This window comes from Rutilus rutilus (genome assembly GCF_951802725.1).
Source record: "Rutilus rutilus genome assembly, chromosome: 10".
In the NCBI taxonomy this organism is placed as follows: domain Eukaryota; kingdom Metazoa; phylum Chordata; class Actinopteri; order Cypriniformes; family Leuciscidae; genus Rutilus; species Rutilus rutilus.
Window position 1 is genome coordinate 6,723,717 of NC_140215.1, and position 12,737 is coordinate 6,736,453.

Below are 12,737 nucleotides of genomic sequence, written 5' to 3' on the forward strand. Positions count from 1 at the left end.
TATTCACCCTCCTGCATTTATTTGATTCAAAATACATGATATATTACAAAATAAAATGGCTGTTTTCTATTTTAATATATTTTAAAATATTTTTTTCTTTTCTGTGATGTCAAATCTAAGTTTTTACTCCAGGCTTCAGTGTCACATGATCCTTCAGAAATCATTTTACTGATTTGGTGCTCAAATATTTTTGTGGGAACCGTAATACTTTTTTTATTTTCAGGATTGTTTGAGGATTAGAAAGTTTCATAAAGTAGCATTTATTTAAAACATTGTAACATTGTCTCAACTCTCCCTTTTGATTAATTTATTGCATCCTTGCTGAATAAAAGTATCAATTTCTTAAAAAACAAAACAAAAAAACTTTTGACCCCAAACTTTTGAATGATACAGAGTTAAGGCAGCAAGCAGGAACTAAATGAAATGTGAATCAAGGAAGTAAAAATAAAAGTAATAAAAATTCACTTTACACTTGAGTTTTGCAGGGTTGTGTATATACAGAACCCTGCAAACCTGTGTCATGTAAAGTGTCTGGTCTTTACATGTGGGTCAGACAGTCTCTTCCTGTGGGCAGTTCTTGGCCAGAAAGTAATAGGAATGCAAGCTTCTGACTGCTTGAATAGACTAACATCTTCAAAACAGCTTCCAAACCAACAGCATTTCAATTATCAAATACAATCATAATTTTGGCTAATTCAAATCAGACATAATGTGCATGCACTACATTTGATCATCAGTCATGACACATTATATATCATGAGCTATAAAAAGGTGTACTGCCTTTACCAAAAATTGTCCTTTTCTTTAACTATCCCATATTCAGCATTACAAGGTCTCGTATTCCTTTTTTTTTTTTTTTTTTTTTACAAGTGGTCCGTCTCGGCCCCTGTCAGTAGCATAGGAAGCCTTCACAATTCATTTGACAAGGTCTCAGCTATTCCTGAATGCACTAAGTGTCTCTCCAATATAGCCCAAGGACGGGGACACTCTGTACACTGCTTTTTTCATCAGTCTGTTCAAAATACTGCGCATCGGGAGAATCATCAATCAAATACACAGACTTTGGTAAAGTTGTCTGGGATTCAGTTGGTAAACCAGCAAATCTGTCTTCACTGTGCATTTGAAAAGAGAAAAAACCTCCACCTTTAGATCTAAAATAACCATTGTTATTCATTTCTAGAAAGTCCGGTGAGTGTTCATGACCCGTGAGATATTTTAATGTGAATTCCCAAGCTAAGCTCGCACCTGTCGGAATGTCGTGAATGTTTGCGGAGAGAATCTCAGGGTGGGGAATTGGAATGGGAATAATGGGACAGACTCAATTCCGAGAGATGAACTGCTCACAAGCACGCACACTGCCTGCAGACAGGATGGTCCATCCAGAGACAACGGCACTGCGCCAATACAAAGGACTCCAGCACAGCGGGGACACTCTCCAAGGTAAAGTTTAGAGCAGTCCATTAAAATGGAAAAACAATCATGAGAGGGCGGTGATGGAGTGTCCATCCATTTCACGGTGGTGTACATACGGATTAAAAAAACCTATTCCTCCCCCTAAATGCAAAAGATTTCCGAGAAGGGGCATATTGTATGCACAGCTGGATAATAAACTACTGAGTACCATGCAGAATCAGACTGTCTGATTTACTGCAAAACAACGTGGCGATAAACACAGCGAGGAGGAGATTTCACTAAACAGCTCTGAACCGCATTTTTCTAAAAACAAACTTCAAATACATGAATTCACAACACAGTAACTTCTAAACCCTAGGTAATACATATTCATCACATGCTATTATTTCAAGAGTTTTCCACATGCTGTATTTTGTTTATGTTGATACTTTTAAAATGATAAGTTTAAACTGAACTGTAAATACATTGAACATATAAATATGACATAACAAAGAAAAACAATGTTATAAGTCTCATTGCTGTTCAAAAAAAATAATTCCTAATAGCCACACACTCCAGCATCCTACATGTATTTCTATTCCTGTTCAAGTCAAAACAAGCAGGCAGGCTTGTGCTAAATCATTCTGAGAATAATAAGCCCAGCAGGGAGGTGGAATGAGCAGTGAAATGTTGTCAATTATCGCAAAATGTAGAACAGTTGGGTCCAAATTTCAGCTGAGAAAGTTTTTACTCAGTGAATGTTAGGTTTTAATCACAGCCCTCATACAACATGATGATGGATGGACGGACGGACGGACTGATGGACGGACTGATTGGATGGATGAATTGATTGGATGGATCTGCCTGAGACCACATTCAAAATCTAATTTAACCTGGAAAAATATGGATGGTGAACACTTTAAAACAAACACAGTCACTAATCAAATAAACTTTTTACTCAAACCCTTTGACTGATATATATGAATAATTTTATGATGAAATAGTTTGCAAAATGTAAGCATTTTCATTAGTGGTCTCAGACATGTGGACTCTTCTTCATATATTTAAAATTATGTTTCTAAATGGGAAAATCTCTTATTATTGCCAACAAAGTTTTTGAAGTAGAGTGTGCCTCGTGCCAAGATGCAAGTCAAGCATCTATGCATTCCCCAACATAGTCAATTTAAATGAAATATCAAGGACTACAGATGCATTATATGAGCAATTCGACTAGATCTCACAGTGATTGTGCACATATTAACAGATCAATCCAGCAGCTGTGTGTTGTATTGACAGACAGACTTTGAAGTAGCTTACTAGCTTTCCGATCAATTTCCGAGTCACACATGTATGGAAGTAAAAAAACAAAACAAAAAACACAACACTTCTGCAAATATGTTCTGTAGCCAAAATTAATTGATTTCTTTGTACTCCATCATAAATGACAGGTTGTTAACTGGACCAGGACTCGAGTGCAACATTTTCAGCTTGCTAAATATTATATATATTTATATGCTTATCAATCAAATTAAAATAGATATGTACTTATAAATAATTGAAATCACATTCTTTAAAATCCCACAGACAACAGACTCAGTATATTTCTGCAACTATAGGCACCACATGGAATTGCAAAAACAATGTCTCTTGAACACTCACCCCGACTGTTTTTGGTTGGACAAACAGTCCTGTCCCACACTCTCCAAAGATGCTGCTGTGTCATTGCTGGTTGGGATGCTCAAACAAACAGAGCAATCTGTTGATAGCACCACAGAGACACAGTGTTTACTTTTTTGGGTAGAGGGGAATTAACTAATTTATGATATGGTTGTCCCTGCAAATTAAACTAGGATAGAAAAATGTATTTAACATAAAAACCCTGCATGCCCTTTTGCTCTCCATTTAATCTTATTGCTGTCTAGAAGAAACAAATAAGATATTAGCAAGATCTACTTTGTGATTTGTCATTCCTGAGCTATAGATGCAGAGAAGAAATGATATTTTAAGCTAGATGTCAAACTGACGAGCAAGGGGTGAGAGTATATGTATGAAGGAGACAGCGAAAGACACACTCAGAGTGTGTTTGTACTGTGTGTATATGAGTGTGTGTGTGTGTGTGTGAGACGCACTGAGGGATGAGGCAGAAACTGCTGCTATTTATATCCCCTTCAGTAGCTACAGGGAACAGCCACCATCTGCATAAACCAGGCAAATTCAGAGCCCAAAATTCCACCGAATACTCACGACTGGTATCCACACGGCTTCTGAAATAGCAGCGGGAGCCGATCCTGATAATAAAAGAGCATGAATAACAATGTTCAGTTATACTGCAGTGTTATTATTAAATATTACATTTGGATTTAAGCAGAAGGCTCCATTCACCTGTGGTTTAGATGGATAGCGTGCTTTCTTACATCAACAGCTTCCTGCAGGGAGCTGGCCGCAGCATCTAATTCTGCCAGAGTCAACGTTTATACGCCTGGGCTATTTATACAGCAGCAGCAGCTTTTAATAGCTCGATTCGCCCCTGCACACCATCCTGCTGCTGCATTCATACACACTACTGCAGTGATACTCAGCTCACTGAACGAAGGTGGTGAGAAAGATGAAGAGAGAAACACAGAAGACTGTTTCGGAGACAAAACGTTGCATTCAACTGTTTTTGCGGAATGCAGTATACAGTGCAGCTATGGCGGCATTCAACAGATCAGAGCACTCACTGTATCCCACAATGTAACGCAGTCGAATTGACGGTTCTATTTAAAGCGTGAAAAATCAAGTGTTACAGAAATATAGGCCATATTCAGAATAGCATACTAATATATGGTTTCTGTCATTTAAAGTATGTGTGCTATGTACATTATGCAAATTTCTGAATTTAAAAATGCCCGGAAGACCAACAGAGTGCTGCAGGGATGACGCATTTTTGTAGGCCAACCTGAAAGTTAGTATTGCCCTGGTTCCCAACTTTTATGAAATTTGGAAGCCTAACTTCAATTTGCAGAAGCAAAAAGCTAAATGCATGTTATAATCTGACTTTTACACTGTCACCATCACTAACCTTCTAAGTTCCACCAACTAAAAAAAAAAAAAACATTTCTGAAAGTTTGTTAGAATAGTTTACAAGAGTAGGATTATAAACACGGCGAGTTTACCTGTTTGGTGTGATATTTAATGTCCCTGACAATTTTTACTTGTGCTCTTACTTTTAAGATGCTTTACTTGTCCCATTTAACAAGACAAGTAAAAGCTCTAAATAAAAAAAAAAAGGCAGTATTACTGATGTATCTTATGTATAATAAAATGTGACAATATCTTAACCACAGGCCTTATTTCTCAGGCATTTGACCAAAAAACGCATTGACTTTGGGACAATAGAGACAGAAGTGCTAAAAAGCTAAGATGGTTCATGGTTTTCCACAGCAGCCCTCTACTGAATATTTAACAGTATTCAAGTAAACTAAAGTTTGATAGCTTTAAAAAAAAAAAAAAAAAAAAAAAAAAGCAAGCAGCATTAAACAAACTGAGCTTTTGAATCAGGTAAAAAAATTTGGCTTCCAGCTCATCTTTAGGCAAACTAAGTTCCACAGAAGCTAGTTCACAACAATGCCTAATCAAAATGAAAGCATGAACATCCCAAAGTAGTTTAATCCATTGTAATTCCACAGTGTAATAGGCTGCAATTTTTGTGTACACAATTTGTATCTTGCTAATGTGATTAAGTAAAGCCTTCCATCCACAAAGAACTTCAGGAACAGTGTCCTGTTGGCTAAAACTCCTTACAGTAAACTAAAGTAAAAAAAAACTGCCATCTAGTGACAGACCATGAACAGTTACCAACAAGTTAGTTAAGAACTTAAAGGGTTAGTTCACCCAAAAATGAAAATTATGTCATTAATGACTCACCCTCATGTCGTTCCAAGCCCGTAAGACCTCCGTTCATCTTCGGAACACAGTTTAAGATATTAGTCTAAACGCATCACACATGACCAGCGTCGGCCAATAGTGAGCCTACGTGTGACGTACAACACAGATGCGCTACGCAGTTACACTACGTGAAATAGCTCGAGACCCAGAGAGAAGGAAATGAATAATGGAATAAAGTCGTTATTTTTATTTACTTTGTGCACAAAAAGTATTCTCGTCGCTTGATAAACTTAAGATCGAGCCACTGATGTCACATGGACTACTTTGATGTCTGTATTGCCTTTCTGGACGTGAACAGTATGCCGTCCATTGACTTTCAATGGAGGAACAGAAAGCTCTCGGACTAAATCTAAAATATCTTAAACTGTGTTCCGAAGATGAACGAAGGTCTTGCGGGCTTGGAACAACATGAGGGTGAGTCATTAATGACATAATTTTCATTTTTGGGTGAACTAACCCTTTAAGTGAACAGTAGGCTATACAAACGTAGGTGGATGAATTGCTTTTGCAAGTGACAAAGTTTGCCAGGCTAGAAACCACCTTGAAAGAGCCTTATTAGTAAGTAAACTAGATCTTCACAGGTAACACTAAAATGGTATTTTGGGACAAGACATTTTCTGCTAAATCATTTTAGGAAAATCCAACTACACTAGACCTAGTTCTGGCAGCATGTAAATTTGAGTACCAATACTGTATATTACCAGGAACACATTGTGCAGTAGTCAGCTTTATTCAGAGTTGCAGCAGAGGGGATAAATGCACAGGATAAACGCACAAAAACAGTATGAAAGTTACATTACCACTAGGCAAACTTATCCTATATAGATACAGGTAATATATTCTCACTCTAGTTTCTTGACCGCCTTCCCCTTAAGTTTCTTTTGTTGGAGTAGAAGGTCAACATACAGACAGTGATCCACAACACTTGAAGCACAGAGAAGACCACCATGCAGAGCACCAGAGTAACCAGCAGAAAACACATCTTGTCCTGAAGTGAAATACAAAAACAAAGACAGATTGTCATATGGGAAACCAACACAACAGACATGCCTGTAATGGGCCAAAATAACTGCCTAAAGTAGTAACTTTAAACAAAGCTATACAGAATATTACCTGACAGGTAGAGGTTCTTGATGGGTGTGTTGCACCTGATCTTGGCAATGTTCAGAGGTTGGTATCTCTCCAGATTGTGTTCTGCAGACAACATAGATCCATATGTTGCACCAAGCCCGTGCATGTTGATGGGACTGACTGAATGCAACAGCGCCACCTATGGAAGGAGGGAAAAGTTACAATCACTCAAGTTACATTTGTCACTTTAGTTATCAAGCAGCACAAATATAAAAAAAAAAAAAAAAAAAAAAAAAAAAAGTACCTTCTCTTTCAGCTTGGGGAAGTGTACACAAGCCCAGTCAAAAAGATGATTAGCAAATCTCATCTTATATTTTTCATATTCTTCACCTCTTTCAGTCTCATTGACATTGTTCCACTGTCCAAACCACTTTGGATTGACCATTGTATGGATCACCATGCGTGACTGCCCTAAAACAAACCACCCACAAATGACACTTTAGTTGGTGAATTTACTTTGATGGTTCTGGGTGTACTAATACAGAAAAGTTAACCTGGGAAACGAGTGCATGAGGTGGGATCCTTAGCAGAGGGGAAGGAAATGTACATCATGGGGATGCTGTCAGGTGCATGCTCCTTGTCTGAATCAAAGTACTCTTCCATGCTAAGGAAAGTCAATTGAGTTTATGGAGTATAGATGTGCTTTTAACATTGAAGAAAGTGATTGACTTGAACACCTACGCTTCATCCATGTTGTTGCTCTTATAGAGTCGCATGTTGGTTGAGGAGATGCCCAGTTCTTCATTAGTAGCATTAAAGCCTACAAACACCTGGAAAAAGCCTTTGCCTGGCTTTAGAGTATGAAGATAATCCTGGAGCTCTGTGAGAAGCAGGAGACGCGCATATTAACCCAGCGAAAAATAAATGGCCAGTAAATCAAGCATTGCATAAGAGTACATTGGACCACTTGTATTGAAGACATTCAGTCACTAACTTGGATTTGCCTGGATCTCTGGAGTCAGAAGCGTCTTGAAGGTGGTGAACATACCAACATTTGAAATGACCACGGGAGCATGAATTTCAATATCTTTACCTCCTGTCTTCACAGCCACTCCTAAGCAAATAGACAGTCCACTAAGCAATGGTTTCATGCATCTGAAAGTTACTGGAGTCAAAACAATTAATGGATGCCACCACATCTGTGACACCTTTTTCAGTACAAAACCTACTGCCATAAGAGTAAGACAAAGCAATGTGACATGACCCCTAGTTCAAAACTCACCATATGCACTTCGTTTTCCTTCAACTAGAATGCTGGACACAGGAGCATTGACCAGGACTTTTCCGCCATGCTTCTCCAAAAGCTGAATGATGTGGTATGGGATCTCACTAGCACCACCCTTAGGATAGTAAACACCACGCTTGGAGTGGTGCAGGAAAAGGGCATCAATCATGCAGCTGGAGTTTTTGGGTGGGACACCTTGAGAGAAAAATTCTAGTTCTCATATGCATTAAAAGGCTAAATGTTGGTAACAACAAAGTCTCTTACCATAAATTTGAGAAAAAACAGTGAGGAGGTCACAGTTGCTTGTAAAAGACTTGACCATGTCTGTTGTACTGGTGCGGGAGTATCTGAAAATTGGGGAGATCAAGTCAGCGATCCCACTCCACAATATAAAGCGAGCAAACCAGAGTGGGACCATCTTCAGCATACACAGCAGATGGATCTTCTTGGAACAGATCTACAAGGAAAGGATAACTTGTGACACCAAAATCACTCCATAATGCCAGATAAAAAAAAAGAAAAAAAAAGCCATCAACAAAATACCTTCATGATTTTGAAGAGCTCCTCTACTGCTTTAGCATCATTGGGAAACTGCTTCTTAAGATGAGCCTCCATCTGCTTCTTGCCATTGTAAATGGTGTATTCTTTACATTGAGTTCCTTTACCAATAACAACCGTGTCCACATGGGAACCTTGCTCAGCAAACTGCACCTGGCCATCCGTGATCAGATCCAATGCAACTTTCAAGAAGCCATTCTCATGAAGTTGTCCAAGATAATGGAAGGCTTTGGCAAAAATGCACATTGTGTAAGTGATAGAAGTCAAGGTATTCAGCATTTGATAACGTATACAACTCCAGGAACATCATTGAGGTTCTTACCACAATCAAACTCAAAGCCTTTCTCAGTGAAGGTCTTACACAGGCCTCCTGCCTGCTTGTCTTGCTCCAACACCAGGACTTTCTTTCCTAGTTTGGCTAAAGTTGCTGCTGCAGTCAAACCACCGATACCACTGCCAATCACGATGACGTCCAAGTTTCTGGGCACTTCAAATTCATCAAATTCTGTATGTCAAGAACTGATGTTAGTTACCAATGGACACCTGCCATTTGCAGTCAGCTTGTTTCACTAGCATGCAACACCTCTAAAGTTTACATACCTTTCCGGAGCACTCTGTCCTTTTTCTTCTGCTCTACAACTAGTGGACCAGGAGGACTGATAGTCCCCTTGCACAGTCCACTTCTCCTGCCAAACAGATACCAGAACGTGCCACGACCCCAATCCACAAGCCATTCTAAAAACAGCAGAAACCACCACATAATCAAATCCTGAAAAAGAGGAGCTGGTGTTTTACTTTCAGGAGAGATTGCTGGAGATTTCACCCTCTATAAGATATTTAAAGCTGAAGCAGCAGCTCTTTCCAGAGAATGCAGTTAGCAGTTTAATACAGGTGACTGAGTTAAGGCCCTATTTATTAGTCCAAATTGTGGGTGGAGACACTTGATTTAATCAGACTTGCAGACTGATTGCTTTGAGTTAGTTGCTTATGACGATTAACTGCTGATTTGCATAAAATGTGAACCAATGTGGGAATATAAGTATTTTTATAATCTGGTCAAGAAAATAAATCAGCTTTACTAAGATCAATTTTTGTAACTTGTATAGGTGATCAAACAGTTCATTGTTTTCCTTAGGTTTACTAAATATATTTTAAGACCTGATTTTTTTGTGGTGATAAACTGGTACCATTGAATTGTTTGGAAAATGAGACCGAGATGATTGTGCTAGACAAATATCATGCTTATAAAGCGGACTCTTCCACATACTGATAATCAACTCTGAGATGGGCAAATATGTTTATTTTGTGCATTACATTTCATCATGCAAATATGCGTAAATACAGACATTAAAATTCAATGGTTGATCTTATGGGATATGACCGCTGCACAACTACATACAATGGCTGCATTTGACAACAAAGGAATTGCCTTGCCATCCAGTCAGTCAATGGCAGTTGTGTGTTTGCACTGTAAAAAAAGATTTCCATGATTTGTAATCACAATTTTTTTTTCTTTTGTCAAATCAACTTAGATAATTTATGTGGTTCAGATAACATAATATGTAGAGTTTCTGATGATTAAACCAATCTCCTTCATTGTATTGGCTCAATTTTTAATCTCATTTAGTTTTTTTTCATATTCTTCACCTCCTTCAGTCTCATTGATGTTCCACTATCCAAACCACTGTGGATTGACCATAGAATGGATCACCAAATAGTAGTTAGTATTTCAATTATGAACAGCCATACTCTAATGCAAGGCAGACTTGAATGACTGGATTTTTTTAGTGCTGTTTAATATGAGACTTGAGCTCCAAATTATAGACTCAGTCACCAGGTCCACCAGAAGTGTTTTCTGCAGAATATTGCAACTTTTAAAATATAGTATTTTAAGCTATAGTAAGTGGCATTAAATATAAAGAGTGCTTTTTCATGTAAAATCTCACCATTCCCCTTTAGATATGATAAAGGATGTTCCTTGAAATACAGAAAAATAAATAAAAATTAGTTAACAACACACCTAATCAAAGTGAAGGGATGAACAGCCCAAAAGTGTGTAATTGTTGTCATTCTGCAGTGTAATAAGCTGCAATCTATGTTGTGTACACTTGCTAATGAAAATACCCCTCCCATTCACAAATGAAAGTCAGGAACTGTGGTGTCTGGTTGGCTGAAACTCCTTTCAACAAACTAAAGTTTAAAATGCTGCCATCTAGTGACAGACCATGAACAGTTACCAACCAATTAGTACATTCATTTTAAGAACTTTGAGAGAAGTGTACAAGATAGCAGTATTATTTTTGGACAAATTGGTTTTCTGCAAAACTACCAGGAACACATTGTGCAGTGGTCACAGCTTTATTCAGAGTTGCAGCAGAGGGGACAAATGAGCAGCAAAACAAGTTACAACAGTATGAAATTTATATTACCATTAGGCAAACTTGTCCTGTATAGATACAGGAAATATATTCTCACTCTAGTTTCTTGACCACCTTTCTCTTAAGTTTCTTTTGTTGGAGTAGAAGGTCAACATACAGACAGTGATCCACAACACTTGAAGCACAGAGAAGACCACCATGCAGAGCACTGGAGTAACCAGCAGAAAACACATCTTGTCCTGAAAAAAGGACAGATTTTCATATGGGAAATTAGTCAAGACCAACACAACTGACATGCCTGTAATGGGCCAACATAGCTACCTAAAGTAGTTACTTTTAAACAAAGTTATACAGAATATTACCTGACAGGTAGAGGTTCTTGATGGGTGTGTTGCACCTGATCTTGGCAATGTCCAGACTCAGAGGTTGGTATCTCTCCAGATTGTGTTCTGCAGACAACATAGATCCAGATGTGGCATCCAGCCCGTGCATGTTGATGGGACTGACTGAATGCAACAGCGCCACCTATGGAAGGCAGGAAAAGTTACAATCACTTAAGTTACATATTTGTCACTTTATTAGTTATCAAGCAGCACAAATATGAAACAGGAAGAAAATGTACCTTCTCTTTCAGCTTGGGGAAGTGTACACAAGTCCAGTCAAAGAGATGATTAGCAAATCTCATCTTGTATTTTTCATATTCTTCACCTCTTTCAGTCTCATTGACATTGTTCCACTGTCCAAACCACTTTGGATTGACCATTGTATGGATCACCATGCGTGACTGCCCTAAAACAAACCACCCACAAATGACACTTTAGTTGGTGAATTTACTTTGATGGTTCTGGGCGTACTAAATACAGAAAGGAAGTTAACCTGGGAAACGAGTGCATGTGTTGGGATCCTTAGCAGAGGGGAAGGAAATGTACATCATGGGGATGCCGTCAGGATGCCTTGTCTGAATTAAAGTACTCTTCCATGCTAAGGAAAGTCATCTGAGTTTATGGAGAGTATAGATGTGCTTTTAACATTGAAGAAAATAATTGACTTGAACACCTACGCTTCATCCATGTTGTTGCTCTTATAGAGTCACATGTTGGTTGAGGAGATGCCCAGTTCTTCATTAGTGGCATTAAACCCAGCAAACACCCGGAAAAAGCCTTTGCCTGGTTTCATGAAGATAGTCCTGGATCTCTGTAAGGAGCAGGAGATGCATGTGTTATCAACACAGATCATCATTTCATGTGCTGAATGGTTCAAAACTCTGTTAGTAGTTGAAGATGTATACTCACTTTCCCGGATTTGCCTGGATTTCTGGTGGCAGAAGCTTCTTGAATGTGGTGAACATGCCAACATTTGAAATGATGACAGGAGCCTGAACTTCAATATCTTTACCCTCCGTCTTCACAGTCACTCCTGGTCAGACAAAAAAAAGGGGGATTTTGAGAATGCAACAAAAGAAACAGAACTGGGTTCATTAAAATGTACTGAAATTTGAATTCACACCCACAGGCCTCAAGCAGTGAAGTCATCCCAGATGGCTAACGTACCAAGTAAGTCCCATCCACTAGTAACAATCACCCAAACACATGAGTAATTTTCATCTATCTACTAGTATTGAAGCCAAATGTGTAATGGAGAAACCATATTGGATTCCAATGTGGCTTTTGAAAATCCATTGTTGATTAACAATCAGATCACAAACTCACCATATGCATTTCGCTCTCCATCAACAAGAATGCTGGATAGATAGATAGATAGATAGATAGATAGATAGATAGATAGATAGATAGATAGATAGATAGATAGATAGATAGATAGATAGATAGATAGATAGATAGATAGATAGATAGAAAACCTGAAACCTGATTGATGTGGAATGGGATCTCACTAGTGCCACCCTTAGGATAGTAAACACCACGCTTGGAGTGGTGCAGGAAGAGGGCGTCAATCATGCAACTGGCTTGTTTCGGTTGGGACACCTTTAGGAGAAAAACAGTGATTCTAGTTAAAACTTCTCAAAGAATGCAAAATAAGTTGGGGAAAAACATAGACATTCTGTTACTCTTTTACCATAAAATATTTGAGAAAGTGTGGAGGTCAGTTTCTTGTAAAAGACTTGACCA

The 12,737-nt window shown here is 38.4% G+C and overlaps 2 protein-coding genes across 2 annotated transcripts; both read right to left on the reverse strand.

Moving 5' to 3' along the window:
- Positions 1 to 5,886: 5,886 nt before the first annotated feature.
- Positions 5,887 to 9,120, reverse strand: LOC311298351 (inactive all-trans-retinol 13,14-reductase-like). Its single transcript, XM_084421177.1, has 11 exons — positions 8,834 to 9,120; positions 8,556 to 8,738; positions 8,219 to 8,460; positions 7,940 to 8,132; positions 7,673 to 7,870; positions 7,385 to 7,504; positions 7,132 to 7,270; positions 6,945 to 7,054; positions 6,695 to 6,861; positions 6,433 to 6,589; positions 5,887 to 6,307 (listed from the first exon to the last, which is right to left on the reverse strand). The coding sequence occupies exons 1-11, from the start codon at positions 8,991 to 8,993 to the stop codon at positions 6,162 to 6,164; spliced, it is 1,815 nt and encodes a 604-aa protein (XP_084277303.1). The 5' UTR covers positions 8,994 to 9,120; the 3' UTR covers positions 5,887 to 6,161.
- A 1,430-nt stretch (positions 9,121 to 10,550) lies between these two features.
- On the reverse strand, positions 10,551 to 12,214 carry LOC311299025 (inactive all-trans-retinol 13,14-reductase-like). The gene is made up of 7 exons (XM_084422407.1): positions 12,122 to 12,214; positions 11,904 to 12,027; positions 11,672 to 11,805; positions 11,488 to 11,592; positions 11,234 to 11,400; positions 10,974 to 11,136; positions 10,551 to 10,850 (listed from the first exon to the last, which is right to left on the reverse strand). Exons 3-7 carry the CDS (start codon positions 11,742 to 11,744, stop codon positions 10,705 to 10,707), a joined length of 654 nt encoding a protein of 217 aa, XP_084278533.1. The 5' UTR covers positions 11,745 to 11,805; positions 11,904 to 12,027; positions 12,122 to 12,214; the 3' UTR covers positions 10,551 to 10,704.
- Positions 12,215 to 12,737: the final 523 nt, after the last annotated feature.